This window comes from Leguminivora glycinivorella, chromosome 24, assembly GCF_023078275.1.
Source record: "Leguminivora glycinivorella isolate SPB_JAAS2020 chromosome 24, LegGlyc_1.1, whole genome shotgun sequence".
In the NCBI taxonomy this organism is placed as follows: domain Eukaryota; kingdom Metazoa; phylum Arthropoda; class Insecta; order Lepidoptera; family Tortricidae; genus Leguminivora; species Leguminivora glycinivorella.
Genome location: NC_062994.1, coordinates 13238296 through 13260075, shown reverse-complemented (window position 1 = coordinate 13260075; position 21780 = coordinate 13238296). Strand labels below are relative to the sequence as shown.

The following is a 21780-nucleotide window of genomic DNA, read 5'->3' as shown; positions in this document are numbered from 1 at the left end:
CGTAGATGATGATAAAAATACTAGTCCACTGTTTTTCTTGGTCAGTGCGTTTTACGCTTTGGCATTGCCAACGACCAAGATAAACTTAGTATCAAAAGATAGTGCAGTGGACGCGTGCGTCTGTTGCCGTGCACGAAAAAATAATGGGGATGCCACCGCCGGTTGACACCGACCTGAGGGTGGGGGGAGGGTGTAGAGGCAAATTGAGATACTTATTTTTTAACCGACTTCAAAAAAGGAGGAGGTTCTCAATTCGACTGAATGTTTTTTTTTTTTTTTTTTTTTTTTTTTTAACCAAAAAATTTGTTAAACGAACATGAAACTGGTTGTATTTTCTCTCAGTGTACCCACAATTTTGGTACTATTTTTATTTTAGTTTTTATAAAACTAAATTATGGCTTGGTTATTTTTAAAATCGGGACTTAATCGCGTATAACTACATATTAAACTGACCTCCAACGTTTCAAGGACGGCGTTGTCCCCGTGGTCTCGGAGAAGACTGGCTTGAAATGACATCAACACCTTCTGACAGCCGCGCGAGTTTTTCGAACTACCCGCACTTGGTTTTGATTATCAACTTGAACTGTTTGCGCACTAGGGATGTTACTCTGTCGACATACAACACTGACGATATTTGATTTAACGACTGTCGATATTATTTTCGGCTTACACTTATTAATGACAGGATTCCATGTGGATGAGATCCTAAAATAATAATAATAATAGTGACGTCGTTGGCATTTTTAATTAAGTGTCGCGATTCGGACTTGCTACCTACGTGTGTTAGGATAAAACCGCGTAGGGATATACCGTTTTCGGCAAATATCCTGAGGGCTGCCAGCATCCGCCTCTTGAAACTGCTAATAAAAAACAATTATTCGGACTTGGACAAAGTGCAGTGTGAGTTGTACGAAGTACATTGTATGTGTAGTTCAGTGTTGTCACGCGAGGATTTCGATTTACTCGATCGCATTACCTACGAGCAAGCGGGTCGTATTTTTGAGTCTAGTAGTGATGTGCATACCAGAAAATATGATAGACTGCTTTATCGATATAGGAGAAACGTGAGTACGGGGAATATTCGCGATGACAAAACTACCACCACAGTTGTTAATTTATCGAGTGCTACTTTGGATGATGCAACTGTCAGTGTACTGGAGAAGGGGTTGAATTTTGCTATAACCCCTAAACGTATTCCTTATGAGACCGTGATCTGCGGTGTTGAGGAGGCCATAACGCGCAATAAGGTACCGTCGTGTGACGCGGAAGCGTTAAGACAGGATGTTGCCGTTATCCTGAGGAGAGCCAAACTGCCAAAGAGTAACACCACTACAGAGGAGAGGATAGCCCTTAGAAATCTGAAGAATAATGAAGATATCTTAGTACTAAAGGCTGACAAGGGGAATGCCACAATAGTGATGGACACAGCGGCTTATGATGGTAAAATACGACACTTGCTGGATGACGATCTTGTGTACAAACCTGTTTCGTACAACCCTACTGCTAGGGTTACTCGTCGCATTAGGGCTGTCATCAGAGACTGCAGAGAGATTTTCGAGGAAGACGTTTTCAATCGTTTGTACAAACCGAAGATTGTGCTACCGCCTAAGTTGTATGGTTTGCCAAAAGTACATAAGACAAACGTGCCGTTGCGGCCTATCGTGAGTCAGATTTCTTCTCCCACTTACGATCTTGCAAAGCATGTTGGATCGGTGTTGCAGCCGCTTGTGGGTGGTACGTCGTCTTTCGTGAAGGACTCTCGTCACTTTATAGACATCCTCAAAGAAGTAACGCTGGAACCAGATGAGATAATGGTGAGTTTTGATGTGGAGTCACTTTTCACCAATGTTCCCGTTAAAGAATGTCTAGAAGTTGTCAGAAGGAAACTGAGCGATAGTGGCATGTCGGAGACAATAATGGTGCTGCTGAGGAACTGCTTGGAAGGGAGCTACTTTTTGTATAGCGGAAAACATTACCTCCAGATTGATGGGGTTGCCATGGGTAGTCCTGTGGCACCGGTTCTGGCAAACATCTGGATGGAGCATATCGAGGCCAGTGTAGATCTGCAGCCTTGGGCAGTGAAGTTGTGGAAGCGATATGTGGATGATGTTTTCTGTATTATGAAGGGTGGTAAGCAGGAGGTGGAGCAACTTCTCCAATATCTTAATTCTATTCATCCAAGGACTAAGTTTACGTACGAATTAGAATCACAGCGTAGTTTGCCATTCTTAGACGTGAAAGTGATTGGTCGAATGGACGGAACCCTAACTCACACTGTTTACAGAAAGCCTACGCACACTGACAGGTATTTGAATGCCCTTTCTCACCACCACCCGCGCCACCTGCAGTCAGTTGTCTCATCGCTGGTGAATAGAGCGTATGATCTGTGTGACCCTGAATATTTGAAGGATGAGTTGTCACATATTCAGGAGGTGCTTAGAAGGAACGGGTACAAGAATAAAAAGTGGCAACCTAGACGGAAGGCAAGGGGGAAACGTCCTGAGGTGTCCAGACAACCGGCATTTCTGCCGTATGTTAAAGGTGTGACGGATAAGGTTGGTACAGTACTTGGAAAGTACTCTATAAAGACGGTGTACACGCCATTATCCAAAGTTGCAGGAAGCCTAAGATCACCTAAGGACGTTATACCGTTTCAATCACCTGGCGTTTATAAAATTGATTGCAGTTGTGGTAGCTCCTACATTGGAGAAACTAAGCGCACCATAGAAGAAAGGGTAAAGGAGCACATCGCGGCTGTGAAAAATCGTCAGGTCAACAAGTCTGCCGTGGCTGAACATTTGTTAGAGTCAGGGCCAAACCACTGGATCGAACTACATGACCCTAAAGTCCTTTCCACGGAACGCCATTTCTACAGTAGAAAAGTGCGTGAAGCCATTGAAATCAAAAAACATCGCAATTTTAATCGGGACGAAGGTTTTAGGATCTCATCCACATGGAATCCTGTCATTAATAAGTGTAAGCCGAAAATAATATCGACAGTCGTTAAATCAAATATCGTCAGTGTTGTATGTCGACAGAGTAACATCCCTAGTGCGCAAACAGTTCAAGTTGATAATCAAAACCAAGTGCGGGTAGTTCGAAAAACTCGCGCGGCTGTCAGAAGGTGTTGATGTCATTTCAAGCCAGTCTTCTCCGAGACCACGGGGACAACGCCGTCCTTGAAACGTTGGAGGTCAGTTTAATATGTAGTTATACGCGATTAAGTCCCGATTTTAAAAATAATGATGTGTGATAATCGTGAAAGTTTAAATCAGTGTATGGCTTGGTTTTTGTTCTGTTCAGAAAGCATCGTTGCTTTCTCGAACAAGTAGTCACGGAGACCGAAATGGTACATTCCGGACAACCAACTCGATTACCAGGACTCGAATTCTCCATACATCGAGAATGTTCCGGAGATCTTACCTGAAGACGCAACACCCTACGGGTACGGCGCCAGGCTCAACTCCTGACAATTCAGCTCCAAAAGTACCTGATTTGGAAACCTGGTTACCGTGTTTAGGTGAGGCGACCATACACCCATACTTGGGGAAAAATTCACGGTAACTTAGCCTCCCCTTGGTTATCATTAGTCCGCAAGGGTTTACCAAAGATTTGAAGGATAAGATATTAAAAGAATACCTTATCTCCGAAAATTGTACGCTTTTTTAAGCATTTAGATGCTTCATGCAGAAATTTCTGCGGCCATTACAGCCATGCTGTTTGTGGCAGCTGCCAGTTGGGTGTAGGCATTACAGCCATAAACCGAGCTATTACTGTTCTATTGACGTCTGATGATATATAAGATCACTGCTACCAAGCTGTTAAGCGACAGTTGTCATCAGACTTGCATTATTGCAAAACCCAAGCACGTACAAGGCTTGTCACACCCAGGTTATAAAAACCCTTCTTGACCATAATTCAAGATGCGGGCGATTTACTCTATGGAAGTAAACTCCCAGAAAACATAAAAGCCTCAAAAGTAATTGAGAAACAATGGCTACAGATAAAAAAGTCTGTATATTCGGGAAAGAGCAACACGGCTCCATCAATTTCGACAACAACGTCGGCGCGCAACCAATACCAGTTTCAGGGAAACGGGTCAGGCCCTCCTCGTTACCAGTCGAAAACGGCGTGGGGGGGGCAGAGAAATACATACGGAATGGAACCCTAAAAAGGAGCCGGATTCGAGCCAGATGCTGAGGTTAAGCTGAGTTTACACCTGTCATAGATTTACAGATATTGAAAGTCCATGACACCTGCAAGTAAGTTTTGAAACAGGTATATGCACGAAAACGATGCAGATATTTGCCACTCACTCTTACCCATAGTTGCGTCTCAAAACTTGCAGCAACAACTTCCTGGTGTAAACTCAGCTTTATATTGCTACACTAAACTAGGAGTTGGGGCCTAGTAGTCAATTAAAAAAAAACTCATCTAACAACTGTCATAACATGTCAGTTTTGAGTTTGAACCGAATTGTTTGGTTGTTCCGTTTAAGAGATGAACGAAAGTATTTATTTCAATACGATCTGTTGCAAAAACTAAATCGCATCCTTACAACAGTACATAATTAAATGCTCAAAAGTAATTTGCTTGTGACATGGAGTGTATGGAGGGAACGCACGTCCGCGTTCTGAGATCGGCGAGAACTCCCCGACAAGTAATTCGACGGTTTCTGAGCTCTTGTTCTTGTCTTTTATTTATTTATTTTCTGCAACTAATTGCTACTATTTACAAAATTCTGTAGTACAGCAAAACAGTTTGTGTTTTTATAAAGTATTATTGCTGTTATTCATCAAGATGTTTACCCAGGTACCAGGAGTAGCAGGAGCACAAGCCAACAGAGTGGTGATCGGCGCCCTGAACGCGGACTGCTGGCGCCTCGTGCTCGGCTACTTGTCGGTGCGCGAGCTCATGCGCACGGAGGCCGCCTGCAGGGACTGGCAGCGGCTCGTGCTTGACGATATATCACGTGAGGAGCCCTTTTATTGCTATAGTCTTTGAATTTAGCAAACATTGTGTGTACGTTTGAAACACTACATCAAAATGTTTGCCTTCTGTCACAGTAATGAGATCAGACTTCACCTCTAATAGGAGTCCCAAGCTAATTTCATTTACTGACTCCATGTGAAGTTGTGAACTACACAAACCGAGGTCCGGTGTTTGTTTCACATGGAAGTGATCTCTCCTGATGCTGCAGCACAAGAGAGGGCTGATTATAGTTTATTGGAATAAGATAAGATAAGATAATCATTTATTTGTATTTGGAATGTTGGTTTAATATGAATTAATTCTCTTTTTCAGGTCGTCCAATTATGATTATGGACATGTTTAATGAAATTGATGAAAATACCATAGTAGTAAGAAAAAAGAGTAAGATCTGGCCTTCGTTCAAGCGCTGGCTCAAGAAGTGTGGGCGCGCGGTGCAGTCGCTCTCCTTGGACTGCCAAAACTTCAGCGGCGTGGTGGAGCTGCTCCGGGACGCCTGCCCCAACCTGGAGATCCTTAGGGTATGTTTGTTTTTAATCATTTGACTGTCAAAGACAGCCTCAGTGGTGCAATTCATGCATTCTATTATTATTATTATTATTATTTAGCTTTGTTCTCACACATCCCATATTTATTTTGTTATATTATTTTTGTTTATTATATATTGATGTGTGATCCCTTGAGGGTAAAAGCCTCCTCCATCTTCTTCCATTTGTTTTTGTTTTCCGCAATATGCTCCCAATTATTTCCTGCGGTTTCTATGATGTCATCATTCCATCTTTTTCTTTGTTTCCCTCTGTTTCTTTTTCCAAGAGGACCTTTCCATTTGGTTGCCAGAACAGTCCACCTATTATCTTTGTACCTTGCCAAATGTCCGGCCCATCTCCATTTTTGCCTTAAGCTATACTGCAGTGCGTCTGTTACCTTTGTTTGTGATCTAATAACAGTGTTTCTGACTTTATTTATTCTTTTTAGGTTTAAAAGGCTTCTCTCCATCCCATGTTGGCAAGATAAGATTTTTCCTCGTACTTTCTCGGTGAAAACCCATGTCTGGCATCCATATGTCAAACTGGGTAGTATGCAGGAATCCATGACTATTTTCTTTATTTTTAAACTGTAATTTCCTTTTAGGATTTCTTTATGTGACCAGTATTTTCTCCAAGCTATGTTTATCCTCCTATCTACCTCGTTTTCGTTGCTGTTAGGGTCAAATGAAATCATTTTTCCTAAGTATACATAGTTGTTCACATATTCTATTGCTTTTCCTTCTACAGTTATACATGTTTTGTGACTGTTAGTTAAAATTTTTGTTTTAGACGCGTTCATGTGGAGGCCTACTTTTTGACTCTCTGCGTTTAGGCTCGTTAGCATTGTTTCCATACCCTTGGCTGTTTCACTAAATAGAACGACATCGTCCGCAAACCTCAAATGCGTGAGTTTTTTGTTTGATATCCATATACCTTTCTTTTCCCATTGAAGTTTTTGAAATATTTCTTCCAGCACCGCTATAAATAGTTTTGGAGAGAGGGGGTCCCCTTGTCTGACACCTTTAGCAATTTTAAATTCCTCTCCTAGTCTCTCCAGTTTCACTCTACTGACGCTGTTGGAGTAAATGTTCTTGATGATGTTAATATATTTCTCATTAATGTTGTTGCTATTCAGCGCTTTCCATATTGATGTGTGTATTAAGCTGTCGAACGCTTTTGAGTAGTCTACAAACGCCACATACAGCGGTCTTTTAAACTCTTTGAATTTTTCTATAATTTGTTCGGTGGCATGTATGTGGTCAATCGTAGAGAATTGAGGTCTGAAGCCGGCTTGTTCAATAGGCTGGTTTCTGTCGATCCTTGGTGCTATTCTGCTCAGTAATATTGACGAGAAAAGCTTGTATACTGAGGAAAGTAGGCTGATGGGCCTGTAGTTGCCGATGTCAAGTGGGTTTCCCTTTTTATAGAGCAGTATGATGTTGGATTGACACCATTGAGTTGGAACTTTTTCTTCTACTAGTACTTTGTTAAAAATCTTGGCTAAGGGTTCTGCTAGTATAGGAGCTCCAGTTTTCAAGGCATCATTTGTAAGTTGATCTGGGCCCGGGCTCTTGTCAGGTTTTAGCCTTTTAATGTGTTCCATCACTTCTTTTGCATCTATTGGATTTACTGTTGTTAACTGTGTTTCTTGTTGGGCAGAGTTATTTTGTTCTTGTTGTGTTGTATCTTCCGGTTGTTTGTACAGTTCGGAGTAGAAAGCTGTTGCATGTTTTATTATAAAATTTCTATCTCTTGATTTGTACTCTTCATCGTTTAGTCCTTGTATCCAGTTTTTGTACGTTGAGAGTTCCTTGTATGCTCTCTTGGTGCTACGGAATTTTGACATATTTCTCTCTACTACTGATTTTCGGTAGACCTCGTAGTCTTCTCTGAGTGCTCTGCTGGTTTTCTTGAAGAGTTCCCCGAGTTCCTTCTTCATTTCTTTTGTCCTATTTCTTGTAGCTAGCAGCTCTGTCCTTCTCTCTATTAACTTGAGTGTTTGTTCGCTAATAATTTTGTTACTTTTATTGCTATTATCACTTATTTTATCTGTATTCATACTTTTTGATATTGTTTCTTCTAATGTGTTGCTAATGGTTTGTATATTTTCCTCATTATCGATGGTTGCTTCTAGAATTTTTATGTTTGTTTTTAAGTTTTGTATATATTTTTCTTTGTCTTGAGCAGTCTGCAGCTTGTTTGTTAGGCATGTAAAGTTACGTCTACTAGTTTTAGGTTGTTGCATTTTTAGGGAGCATCGCAGCATCCTATGGTCTGATGGGAAATTTATTTTGTTGAGGACCTCTAGGTTAGTTGCTTGTTCGGGATTTGGGCTAAGTATGAAGTCAATTTCATTTGTAGTTTTGTTATTTGGGGCTCTCCAGGTCCATTTTCTCGATTCTTTCTTTTTGAAATGTGTGTTCAGTATAGACAGTTTATTCGCCTGGGCGAATGCTATCAGTCGTTCGCCCCTTGTGTTTCGTTCTCCATACCCATAGCTGCCCATTATTGGTTTCTCATGAGGTCTCGGTTGGCCAATTTTCGCATTGAAGTCGCCCATGATTAAAAAGTGAGTGTCTGCCATCTCGAGTGCTTTTTCCAGATCCTGATAAAATTTCTTCATCTTTCCTTCGTTTGCGCTTTCTGTTGGAGCATATACTTGTATTAATGACAGTGGTCCATTCTCGAAATTCATTTTTAGCAAGGCAACCCTCTCAGATATGCCTATGAAGCTTGTTATTTGGTTTTTATAAAATTTCTTCACAATAAATCCTACGCCATGATGGCCTTTAGTCTCACCGATGTAGTAAAGGATGTAGTCACTATATTCCTCTATGGCGCTTCCCATTTTTCTCACTTCGGCTAGGCCTATGATATCCCAGTTTAGTTTTTTAATGGCGTTGTTTAATTCTAGTAGCCTTGTAGTTGTTGCAAGGGATCTTACATTATATGTTCATATGTTAATTTTTTTGATTGACTTTTGTTTGTGTTCTTTGGATATAGTTGGGTTATTTCCTTTCGATGGAGGGTGTTGGTCTGACGTCCCACGGAGACCAGCCGGGTTGGGACCTAATTTAGTTGTTGTTTGTTGATTTAGTTGCTATGCTGATTCTTCCAGTCCTTTTGCTGACAGTTGCTGCCTCATGTGTTCTGAAGAGTTTGAGTTAGATCTAGGTCTAAACAGATTGTACGTGTTTGTTTTGTGGTTATTAGATGAGGTAGTAATTTGTTGCTTTTTTGTCTGTGTGTTTGATGTTGACGGGGAAATTGACAATTCCCTTTTTCTGCTGTCTCTTGTGTTTGTGTTTTCATGTTCTTGAACTATCAATTTATCGTATTTGATGTAGGCTATTTTTCCTTTTTCCCTTTCCTCAATTAATTGTGGTATTAGAGCCTTCCTCTTTTCTAAAATTTCTTTGGAATAATCCTCCGTGAGCTGTAGTTCCTTGGACTTGCTTTTGTTTCTCAGTACTTCTAGCTTCTTCCAACCACTCACGAAAGATAGCAGCGTTGGTCTTGGCTTCTCTCCTTTCTTGTTTTTTCCAATGCGATAAATTTTGTTTATGTCGGCAGCTTCGATGGATATGTTTAATTCTGTTAAAAACTTTTCTTGCACATATTTTATTAGGTCTGTTGTGGTTTTTTCCCCTTCTTTTAGCCCGTGTATTATTATATTATTGCTTTTCTTCTCATTCTCCATATATTCTATTTTCTTTTCTAATTGATCCACTTTCTTTTTTAATTTACTATTTTCTTCCAATACAGGTTTCAGTTTTTCGTCTATGGTATTCGTTATTCTCGTAGTTAGGAGATCGGTTTGTTTTTCTAACTCCTTTTGCAGTTTTGCAAAGTATAATTCGAATTGTGCTTCCATGTTTTTGCGTGAAACGGAACGCAGTGGAAATGGGGTATTTTTACGTTTATCACTGGCAACACTCGAGATGTCACTTATTTGTCACTGACAGTTCGATCATCCGTTTGTCTATGTTAAACTTAACCTCACAAATCGCACCACTTTTCTTCGTCTTATAACTTCGCAGATTTCAATATTTGCACCTAAACTGATACTTTCACCACTTTATTACACTCTGATTAACACTTGGAATGATGTTTTTGGGAGAACTTTAGTGTTTAACTATTTATTTTAGCTATTTATTTACGGAGCGACAGCACAGTGACGTTACGTTTCAAAGGCCGGAACCGGAAGTCCATGCATTCTATTAAGGTTGATTAATGTGGCTCAAGTAAATATAGTACAGTCAAGTGTAAAAATATGGGTGTACACATCTTACTCAAAAATATGTTCCATAGCATCTTAGTCCGGTGTAATAAGATCATAGTACCATATTTAGGAGACAATTTCTTCGATAACTATTTTTGCACTTGACTGTACTTGTTTTAAATATAACAAAAATTCAAGAAGGTTTCTTCACAACTATCTTCAGTATGGTTCAATTTTGACAATGGTGCTTCAACATAGGTATCCACCTTTTCATACAATATGTGTAGTGATGTATAAAAGAATGTCTCAGATTATTAACCTAACAATACTTAACTACTAAACAAAGTTTTAGACAAACATTGAATTGAAAAGCCTCTTTCAGCTGTGGAACTTGAAGAGCGCGCTGCCTCCCACCGACACGCTGCACTTCCAGCGCCTGGAGCTGCTCACGCTGGAGACCTGCCTTGTAAGTTTACTATTTTGTTTTATTTCATTTATAGGTACCTATAGCAACATAATTATTATTATTATTATTATTTATATAATTCAGGCAGGCAGTTGAAAAAACAACTGATATGGCCTGTATCCTGGTATCTTTTTCTAGGTTTATCTCATATTATTATGTTTGTCTAATTTGTTCTTAAAACTGTTGATGTTGGGTGCTGAGACTACTTCCTCTGGTAGCTTGTTCCAAGGCGTGACTACTCTGTTAGCAAAGAAGTGTCTATGTGGATTGTTGTTTGACATGCAGAGTTTCTGTAGTTTTAAGTGGTGCCCTCTCAGTCGGGTATTGGTGTCAATTTCAATTTCAATTTCAATTTTCAATTTATTTATTCGTTCATCATATCTATTATGTACCTATGATGAACGAATAAATAAATTGAAAATTGAAATTGAAATTGAATTGTCTCTTTTGAGTACAGATTTGAAGTCTTCGAGGTCATAGTGTCCATTCAGGATTTTATACACTTCAATAAGATCACCTCTATCTCTTCTTTCCTTGAGTGTAGTCAACTTCAGTGCTTCCAGTCTACTTTCGTATGGTAGTCTCTTGATCTGCCTTGGTATTTTGGTGAAGCTACGCTGCACCTTTTCCAGTAGGTCAATATCTTTCACAAAGTAAGGGTTCCAAATTTGAAAGGCATATTCCAGTATTGGCCTAACATATGTTTTGTAGATCTTGAGCATCATGTCAGGTGTAAGAATCCCAAACGCTTTTCTGATAAGGTAAATAAAGCTCTTAACTTTCTTTGTTATTGTTATTATGTGAGTTTCCCATTTTAGGTTTGAAGCGATAACAATTCCTAAGTCAGTTTGTTCTTCAACTGCCCGTAGATTCACGTCGTTAAGCTTGTATACTAAATGTGGATTTTGGGTTCCTATATGTAGTATTGTACATTTATTGGCATTCAAGTTTATAAGCCATTCCTTCGACCAATTCGCAATTTTATTTAGATCACTTTGCAGTTTATCATAATCTGTCAGGGGGTTCGCAAATATTTTTGTGTCATCTGCAAATATGCTAACCTTGCAGTGCAGGCAGTGAGGAAGGTCAAATGTGTAGATAATGTATAAAACTGGGCCCAAGACTGAGCCTTGTGGAACGCCACTGTGAATATCTCGTTGGCCAGATAAAGTTTCTCCCACTCTTACGCAAAAGGTTCTTTGACGTAGAAAGGCCTCAATCCATTGAAGTAGTTTGCCTCGTATTCCTATGAATTCTAGTTTCCGGAGAAGTCTACTAGTTGGGACCTTGTCGAAAGCTTTTTCGTAGTCAAGATATACAACGTCTACAGGATTTCTTTTGTTGAAGCTGTCCGTCCAAGAAGCAAGGCATGAGAGCAGGTTTGATACTGTGGAACGGTGGGGACAAAAACCATGTTGTTGGTCGCTAATTATTTTGTGCTTCCCTAAGAATGTTCGTAGGTGATAGACAACCAGTTTCTCCATTATTTTGCATACCACACTTGTCAAACTTATGGGTCTGTAATTTGCCGGTTCGAGTTTGTTTCCTTTTTTGAAGATGGGCGTCACCGAGGCTGTCTTCCACATAGTTGGTAATATTCCTGTATCATATGAGGTCTGCATTATTACTGATAAGGTTTCATTCAGGTTACAGTTTTTGAGAACAGTAACGGGAATTTCGTCTGGTCCTGGTGCAGAGTCGGATTTTAGTTCTTTAATGACTTGTTGGATTGTATGGCTAGAAAAAGTTAATTCACCAATAGTTTCCTCGACTTTAAGAGACAAGTCCAGATTGGGCATTTGGCCTGGTGGTTCCTTTTGGAACACTCCAGCAAATTGGTCAGCGAAGGCTTCAGCGATTTGGTGAGAATCTGTGACAGTTTGTCCTTGTTTGTTTTGCAGTGCCGTTGGTGTACTAACCTTTGAGGTTATCTGTTGTCTTATGTAGGAATAGAATCGTTTGGGTCCAACTTGTAGCAGATTTTTTTCATAATTGATTCGTGAGGCTTGTCTATGATTAACTAGTGTGTTGTTTATTTTTCTGTATTTCCTGTAGTGTTCGTCTAGGCCAGTTAATAGGTATCTATTCCACATTTCTTTTTTTTGCGCAATAAGTTTCTTAGTTTCTTTAGATATCCAGGGTTTGTTCTTTGCACAAATGTTTATTTTTGTTTTAGGTACATACAAATTTCTTGAATTATAGAATTCAGCAAGAAGAGCTTTAAATTGTTCATCCGGGTTTGTCATATTCTTAATTGTTTCATGTGTTGTCTGTAACTTTTCATTAATTTTCTCATAATTGGCTTTGTTATAGTTCCACCTTGACACTGTTATATCTTGGTTTTTTGCTTCGATCTGGATTGTTGCCACTAGGCTTTCATGGTCGCTTTTACCTATTGGTGCTTCATGACTAATTTGGGCAACAAGAGCCTCATCGTTGGTCATGACCAAGTCCAGGTAAGAAGGTAGGTTGCCTGTACGATATCGGGTGGGTTTGTTAATCAGTTGGGTAAGGTTGCTACTATTGTACCATTGGACAAAGTTGTCCTCCTGCGGCGATAAGTATTCACAATCTTGTAGAGGCCATTTGACACCACGATAGTTAAAATCACCCATAATTAAGAGCGCTATGACAAAAAAAGGCGATATATTGTAAAATGTACAATATTTATCGGCAAAATTGTACACTTTACTCATACTAAAAGACAGTTAAAGTACTTGTTTCAGTTAGAAAATCTAATTAACTGTCGGTTCATTAAAAAACATATGCATGAAAAAGCGTTTTCAATTAGTAATGATTTTTTTTCTGATGCTCGTTTAGGAAAAACCGCGCGAAGCACAGATTTCGGAGCTCTTATTATGTACAATTTGATAAGCTCACTCTCATAAATGCGGTAAATTTAAATTCCTAATATCTTGTACTTTAGGCCCATTAAACAATATTTATCATTTAATCCTTTGAAATTGAGAAATTGAAAGTAAAACGAACTCAATTTTGTCTTGAAAATACATCGAAACAAGTGATCATTTCTCCGAAAATCTACATGTTATCGAAGTTATTTTAGTATATAAATAATCTGCACAATGTGCTTAAACTGCTGTTATCCATTTGTCGTTATAATATTTTATCATGATTTTTTGCCAATTTTTTGAAAACTAGCCTTCCTGTCGCTATTTTACCGGCGACGGATGCCTGCGATTTCAGTGCCGCGCCGGAGCTCGAGGAGGTAAGACGTATGTCGCTTTGGTCTCCGAGTTTTCATCGCAAACGTCGAGAATATTTATCGTTGTGTGGGTCGGACGCCTTGTTTATACACGGACTATCCTCGCATTGTGTGTGTGTAAACAGCGACCAACGAATTTGATCCTAGATCCGTAAATATTTGCTTTTGTAATACTTTGTTATGTTTGAATGTTAAAGTATTACAACATTGTGATGATAAAAATGTGAAAATTACAATACGGTCAAGATGATAAGACACATCAAGATGGTACTCGGGATCTGATGATGGAGCCAGAAGGTGGTCACCAGTACCAGTGAACCATGTAAGTAAACGACTTCGTGTTTAGGCTCGTTGGGTTCGTCTCAACAAGACCTTTGACAAGAGGTGGTACTCAGGGTCTGATGATGGAGCCAGATGGTGGTCACCAGTACCAATGAACCATATAACTAAAACAGAGATGGGGAAATCGTAATCGATTCCGGATTACACGATTACTTGATTTTACTTTGTAATCTGACACTACTGGGTGTCAGATTACTTGTAATGTAATCAAGTGAAACGGTAAATTACCATTACATGTAAAGGAATCACTAATCATCTATACAATCATTACTATTACCAATAATTCGGAATCATAGTCGATTCAAAATAACTGAAATTATTGACTTGATTACTTTCAGATTACGAATATGTAGTACCTCAGATTGCTGACTGTCACTTTGATACAAAAGTCATCATGGGTGTTGTAAAATAGGTTTTAGGGGTGCTGATTCCAAAATTAATGACCAATGTGGAATCTGACATTGCTGACTGTCACTTTGACACAAAAGTCGTCATGGGTGTCGTAAAATAGGTTTTAGGGGTGCTGATTCCAAAATTAATGACCAATGTTCAATCTGACATTGCTGATTGTCACTCTGACACAAAAGTCGTCATGGGTGTCGTAAAATAGGTTTTAGGGGTGCTGATTACAAAATGAATGACCAATTTGGAATCTGACATTTGCTGACTGTCACTTTGACACAAAAGTCGTCATGGGTGTCGTAAAATAGGTTTTAGGGGGTGCTGATTCCAAAATTAATGACCAATGTGGAATCTGACATTGCTGACTGTCACTTTGACACAAAAGTCGTCATGGGTGTCGTAAAATAGGTTCTAGGAGGTGCTGATTCCAAAATTAATGACCAATGTTCAATCTGACATTGCTGACTGTCACTCTGACACAAAAGTCGTCATGGGTGTCGTAAAATAGGTTTTAGGGGGTGCTGATTCCAAAATTAATGACCAATTTGGAATCTGACATTGCTGACTGTCACTTTGACACAAAAGTCGTCATGGGTGTCGTAAAATAGGTTTTAGGGGGTGCTGATTCCAAAATTAATGACCAATGTGGAATCTGACATTGCTGACTGTCACTTTGACACAAAAGTCGTCATGGGTGTCATAAAATAGGTTTTAGGGGTGCTGATTCCAAAATTAATGACCAATGTTCAATCTGACATTGCTGACTGTCACTCTGACACAAAAGTCGTCATGGGTGTCGTAAAATAGGTTTTAGGGGTGCTGATTCCAAAATTAATGACCAATTTGGAATCTGACATTGCTGACTGTCACTTTGACACAAAAGTCGTCATGGGTGTCGTAAAATAGGTTTTAGGGGTGCTGATTCCAAAATTAGTGACCAATTTGGAATCTGACATTGCTGACTGTCACTTTGACACAAAAGTCGTCATGGGTGTCGTCAAATAGGTATCCGGAGGTGTTTGAAAACTAATGACCAATTTGGAATCTGACACTGTTGACTGTCACTTTGACACAAAAGTGATCATGGGTGTCTTCAAATAGGTTTTCATGGGTACTGATCTCAATATTAATGATCAATTTGGAATTTGACATTGCTGACTGTCACTTTGACATAAAAGTCGTTATGGGTGTCATCAAATAGGTTTCCAGGGGTACTGTGCAATGTCAGGTTCCAAATCGGTCATTATTTTTTAAATCATTTAATTAATTTTGGAATCAGTACCCCCTAAAAACTATTTGACTACACCCATGATTCCTTTTGTGTCAAAATGACAATTAGCACTGTGAGATTCCAAAATAGTCGTTAATTTTGGAATCAGCACCCCGGAAACCTTTTTGACGACACCCATGACGACTTTTGTGTCAAAGTGACAGTCAGCAATGTCAAGATTCCAAATCGGTCATTAATTTTCAAATCAGCACCTCCGGAAACCTATTTGACGACACCCATGACGACTTTTGTGTCAAAGTGACAGTCAGCAATGTTAGATTCCACATTGGTCATTATTTTTGGAATCAGCACCCCTAAAACCTATTTTACGACACCCATGATGACTTTTGTGTCAAAGTGGCAGTCAGCAATGTTAGATTCCACATTGGTCATTAATTTTGGAATCAGCACCCCTAAAACCAATTTTACGACACCCATGACGACTTTTGTGTCAAAGTGACAGTCAGCAATGTCAGATTCCACATTGTTCATTAATTTTGGAATCAGCACCCCGCAAACCTATTTGACGACACCCATGACGACTTTTGCGTCAAAGTGACAGTCAGCAATGTCAGATTCCACATTGGTCATTATTTTTGGAATCAGCACCCCTAAAACCTATTTTACGACACCCATGACGACTTTTGTGTCAAAGTGACAGTCAGCAATGTCAGATTCCAAATCGGTCATTAATTTTTAAATCAGCACACCCGAAAACCTATACTCGTGGTATATGCACTTGAAATGTGAAAGTGAAAATGCTAGAATGACATGTAAACCACGAAGTTGTATAGTCATATTGTTCATTAGTATTGGTGACCACCATCTGGCTCCATCATCAGACCCTGAGCACCACCTTGAAGTAATTAGAATTGTATTTGTCTTATTTTATCATCATATTAATATATACTTTACCTTAATACTTATCATATAACAAAAGCAAATATTTGGGATGGGGTCTACTTTTATAATTATTACTTTAATTTTTTAAATAAATTTTAACATAATTGATATTATTTCGCGCTATATTCTCGTATTTTCGTACAAAATAATGTTTATTAGAAACCAAAAGTTTATATCGAGATAGTAGATTGTGGTTGTTATCAAAATTCCATAGAAAGGATCAAGATTGTTTTGTCCATTATTGTAGTGCGAGCGAGTGATAAGACGTGCTAGAAAGGGTCGGCATATTGGGCTCGCGCGGCGGGTAAAATACCTAATTTCGCCCGACGCCGAAATGTTATAACGCTCTTAATGTTGTATGCGTTTCAGAGGCAAGTTTAATTTTTTCTAAAACTATATTATCTTGATCTATTGTCGAGTCGTGACCTCTATATACACCGCACAGTAAGAATTTTTTTGATCCAAATTGAATGTCCAGCCACAAGCACTCCGAAGCCTCATGTTTCATATTGTAAGTTGTATCAAGTCTAGCTTTTAAAATGTTACAGCTGTTGGCTACATATAGTGCAACTCCACCACTCCTTTTGACAGTCCGATCATCTCTATACACATCATATCCTGGTATTCTTATCATTGAGTCGGGTATTGTTGGTTTTAGCCATGTTTCAGTAAGTACAATCAGTGTTGGCCTTACGTTGTTTACTCTAGCAATGAATAGGTCTAATTTATTATTAATGGATTGAATGTTTGTATAAAAAATGGTAATAGTATAAAGTGTTGGTGACAATTTCCTTATAAAACGTGTGTTATTGGTCGTTGTAGTAATTGCATTTTTCGGGTTATCAGTTACAGAGCTTAGCTGTTTTTTGGAGTGATTTTTACAATCGCCGGTTGACCTCGCACATACTTGATGGTAATATCATCTTCTCCATTCGCTACGCGTTTACTAAGCTCTTCACGAAGATATTTAAGATACTCCCTTTGCATTGGGGTCAGGTCGCCGGTGATGGACTTAGGATTCTCCAGTTTCGATTTTTTACGCAGTACTGCCTGCGCGTCTCTCTTACTATTGAGGACTACCTTCAGAGGGCGCGGACGTGCGCTGGGGTCCGACTTGGGTGCGCCGAGGCGGAAGGATTTGATACCCACGCAGTTGACATAATGCAGGCAAACAACATTGTAAATTAGCAACTTATATTACTATTACTATTGTACACAACATTATCATAAAGTGTGCTATACAGACTATACTATAGCATTACACAGTAAACATTGCCCAGGACTCAGTTCATTTAAATCAATAAATATTACATCCACCAACGTCCTTCGACATCGAGTTTAGCGTGGATACAGTAGCCTGTGCAGAGCGGTCGCCGGGCTCTTCATGAGCCGCAGCAAGTTCCCGGGATGATGCCAGGAAGAAGACAGTAGTATATTTGTGCGGAAACACACGATATTTCATAATGGAACAGACAGTCACTTCAGAACTATAGTTTCAAAAACACTCTGATGCAAAACGCTTGCCGTACACACATTGTTTGTCGTTTCAGGAGATAACGGACGCGTGCGTGAGCCAGTTCCTCACGAGCGGGCTCCAGGAGCTCACCCTCGTCGACAACAAGCGCGTCACGGGCCGCTTCCTGCGCCGCCTGCGCACCCCCCAGCTCGAGAGACTCGTTCTCACCTCCTGCAGGGCTTTCAAGTTCTCCTTCCTCCTCGAGAGCGCAGACCGCTTGACCAACTTGACTTCATTAGTGCTGCGGAAGAGAAATCACAATAAAATAGAAATTAGGGATAAACTGCATCTGCTCGTAGACAAGATGCCTAATTTAGAGTCGTTGATAGTGAGCGTGGAGGACGTGTGCGCGCGGGCCGACGCCGCGCGGCTCCGCGCCGAGAGCGACGAGCTCATGGCGGCGCTGTGCCGTCGCCAGCGGCTCTACCACCTGGACGCGAACTTCGACGCGTGGGACCAGCACCTGCAGGCGCTGGCCACCAGCTGCGAGATGCTGGGGGTGCTGCGTTTACGAAGAAGCTGTGAGGATCGACCGAGCTCCATTTTAAATTTATTTGTGATTATCTAAAAATGTGTCGGGGACCGCCCGCGCCCCTTTTTACACCATCATCTATTCTCCCTCGGGCGTCTTAGATATTAGGACTCGCCGGGAGGTACGGACACGGACCCGATTGCGATGCGGGTGACGGCCGACCTGGAACTGAAATTTCACCGCCCCTTTTATAAATACAGGCGTGAGTTTATGTATGTATATGTGAAATTGTAGAGCAAATGTGCGTTTGGTACGTAGATATAACGCGCGCGGGGCTGGACGCGCTGCTGCGCGCGCGCGGCGCGCACCTGCTCGAGCTGACGCTGGCCGGCGCCCGCCTCGGGGACCGCGACGTCGCGGCCTGCGTGCACGCCTGCCCCAAGCTCGTGGTGACTATACTCACTGTAACACCCACACAGCTCCACACCACACACACACATCACTCGCTTGGCCGACTACTAGAAAATGGGTACTAAATTATAATTTTAAATTTTGCCGCCTTTTAGAAGATTGTACGAGTAAGATTGTTTCATCGTATTGCTATCACTATCGCTTTTGAAACCTGAGTCTATCGACAGTGTTGACGTTCTCTGTATCATAGTTGTGTTACAACTTATGACGTCTTCGGAGCTCGAAGAATAATAAGAATGAACACGTCTCGGCTTACACGTGTAGTGTAGGGCGCCGCACGTGAATGTAGTCATATATACAAGTCATCTTGTGGGCGTGGCAAACATTAATGCTAGCGGGGGCCGGTGGAATTAAGTTTACTCCATAAGATTTAACATAGAAATGCCTTCAAAATGAGGTCAGCTAGCGAATAAAAAAATGAAAATGAAAATGAAAATGAAATATTTATTTTTCATAATACAAAGAATAATACAAAAAGATATCAATAATAAATTACCTTACTATCTTACATAGGTACAGGGTGTATTTTGATAGCGGGTCAGTAAAAGCAGCTACCAGATTCCATACCTACTGCCACTTAAAAATGATGTTAGAAGACCTTTCTTCGATTTTTAATTCATGAAAATTGGCATTTACAGATTTTGGAATAAAACATACAGCATATAAATTATACACACATAATAGTTATTTGTTATACAAGAGTGCAAAGTTGTTTTTCAACACACGAGAAGTAAAATACATTTTCTCAAACATGCAATGAAATATTGTCTTTACGTTCCTTAAAATGGGCTGGGAAGTATCGCTTTTTGGGCGCAACAACTCGAGAGGACTGTAAAGGGATTTCATATTATTTTTTAGGCCTAGGCCTGCAAAGTAACTTTTTTTTATAAAATATTGTCCTTTAGAGCATTTTTTTTTATTTCATTGTATGTTTGAGAAAAGCACTATACATGCCTCGGCGTGAAAACGGATTCCTGGCCTCGTATCCCTATCCGTATATACCCACTTGGCCGGAAATCCTCATTTTCCCGGCCTCTGATGTAATGTACTATTGCACTCGTGTGTAACACAAAACTTTTCCCCTCACTATAGCGAGGAAAGAACTACGCAAAAAGCGCGTTTATCACTGCCTCCTGTAGTTCCATAGGTGGTAAAACATCTTCATCACTAGATTAACCCACTTTTATCAATTTTAAAGCAGAAAATTTGCCTCTATTCAAGGTCAAATTAATTTAATCACTAGTGGATAAAATGTGTTTTTACCCGCTAGTATTAAAGGACAAAACACGTGTTTCCGAGCTAGTGAGGGGAAAAAATAATTTAAGAATAGTACTTTCTGAAACTGTAGTTGTTCCATCAGTCGAGCACAGCTTTACATACGTACTGGCGCTCGCCGGTGTGAGCTAACCGAGAATGTAATAGTGTGTGCGCACGCGCAGTGGCTGGACATCGCCGACTGCGAGGTGTCGGCCGGCGTGGTGGCGCTGGTGGCGCGTGCGCGGCGCGACATGCGCGCCAACCTGCGCGCGAGCACGTTCGCGGCCGACGCCGACAACAACCTGCGCGCGCGCCTACGGCTCCACACCAACTGGTGGCTCTACGACAGAGATGACGACGAGTTCAAGGTACCAGCTGGATATCGGACCGGATAATGTAAAACGCACTTACACGACGACATACTTACTTATAAGAAAGGAAATAGTTGTAACTCCATACATCAGTAAATGCGAGTTATTTGTATAGGCATAGTTAAGTGACATCTAGCGACAATCACGCGTCAAATAGGGTGAATTATCAGTACCACTAGGTGTCGCAGTGTCTCGTCTGCCAAAAATTTAATATTAGAACTTACATTACAAGCAAAAGGAATCAATAACAGAATTACCGATTAATACTCTTGTAATATTAGCTAAAAATTGGTGAGCATTACACTTTTAGTTCGTCGCGACATCTATTTACAAGCAGCAGTACTGATAATATAAGCTAGTTGACGCGCGTGATTGTCGCTAGATGTCACTTAAATATGGAGATGTATGATCTTTCTTATGTATGTAGATAGAGAACATCTATGACAGGAACAAATATCTGTGACCATCGCACAAAGAAATGCCCTTAGCGGGATTCGAACCCAGGCCCGCGGCTTAGCATGCAGGGTCACTACCCGCTAGGCCAGACCGGACGTCAAAAAAAAACGTATTAGCAACGTGCGTGAAATACCGTATCCTACGGGCACGCCCGACATTAGTGCTAGCTGCGGCCGTCGGATTTTATTTTATTAACCCCCGACGCAAAAACGACGGGGTGTTATAAGTTTGACGTGTCTGTCTGTCTGTTTGTGAGTGTCTATGCCATCTAGCTCCCGAACGGATAAAATTTGGGACGCTTGTTTTTATCTAGTAGGATCGAAAGGGCTCGCACAATAAGTAGGAAAAAAACATTAAAAAAGTTTTTGTATCTTTTGTCGTGAAAATTCCCTCTTACGTGCGAATTTACAAGTCCAACAAAAAGGACAACACGCCGAACATAGTTCGCGGCAGGTCCTCGTTAACGTGCCAGAAGCGACCTCAGCCGACCCTGAGGGACCCCACGACATCAAACTCTGCTTAATGCCTTTCCATGCTTCCGTGTCGGCTAGTATGGGCTGTTAACAATTATGATTGTTTCAGGACGTCCTCGATCTGGTCTAAAAGCAAATATCCAGTATATACTCGCTGATTTGAAACCACAGGAAATAAAGAGAAAAAATACCAAGTAGGTAAAATCAAACTTTTAATTTAGTTCACGTGTGATTCGTCTGTGATTTAGTTATTAAGATTGTTGTTACCTCCGTGAATCAAAGATTAACAATGAAAGGTTAAATAAATATAATTTCCCAAAAACACTGGTGTCTTAATAACCGCTTGAGGCCATTACATTATGTACAATGAACTTGAACTCATTCATAAAACATGTTCACGAAAAAAACTGACTCCATAAG

The 21780-nt window shown here is 40.3% G+C and overlaps 1 protein-coding gene across 2 annotated transcripts; it reads left to right on the top strand.

Annotated features, from left to right (window-relative positions):
• Positions 1–4505: 4505 nt before the first annotated feature.
• On the top strand, positions 4506–21682 carry LOC125238760. 2 transcript variants are annotated; one of them, XM_048146188.1, is made up of 8 exons: positions 4506–4660; positions 4813–4972; positions 5305–5510; positions 10121–10204; positions 17895–18381; positions 18651–18781; positions 20243–20428; positions 21470–21682. In XM_048146188.1, the coding sequence occupies exons 1-8, from the start codon at positions 4601–4603 to the stop codon at positions 21488–21490; spliced, it is 1335 nt and encodes a 444-aa protein (XP_048002145.1). In that variant the 5' UTR covers positions 4506–4600; the 3' UTR covers positions 21491–21682. The 2 variants fall into 2 exon arrangements, with proteins under 2 accessions (XP_048002145.1, XP_048002146.1); XM_048146189.1 differs by lacking the exon at positions 18651–18781.
• The last annotated feature ends 98 nt before the right edge of the window (positions 21683–21780 follow it).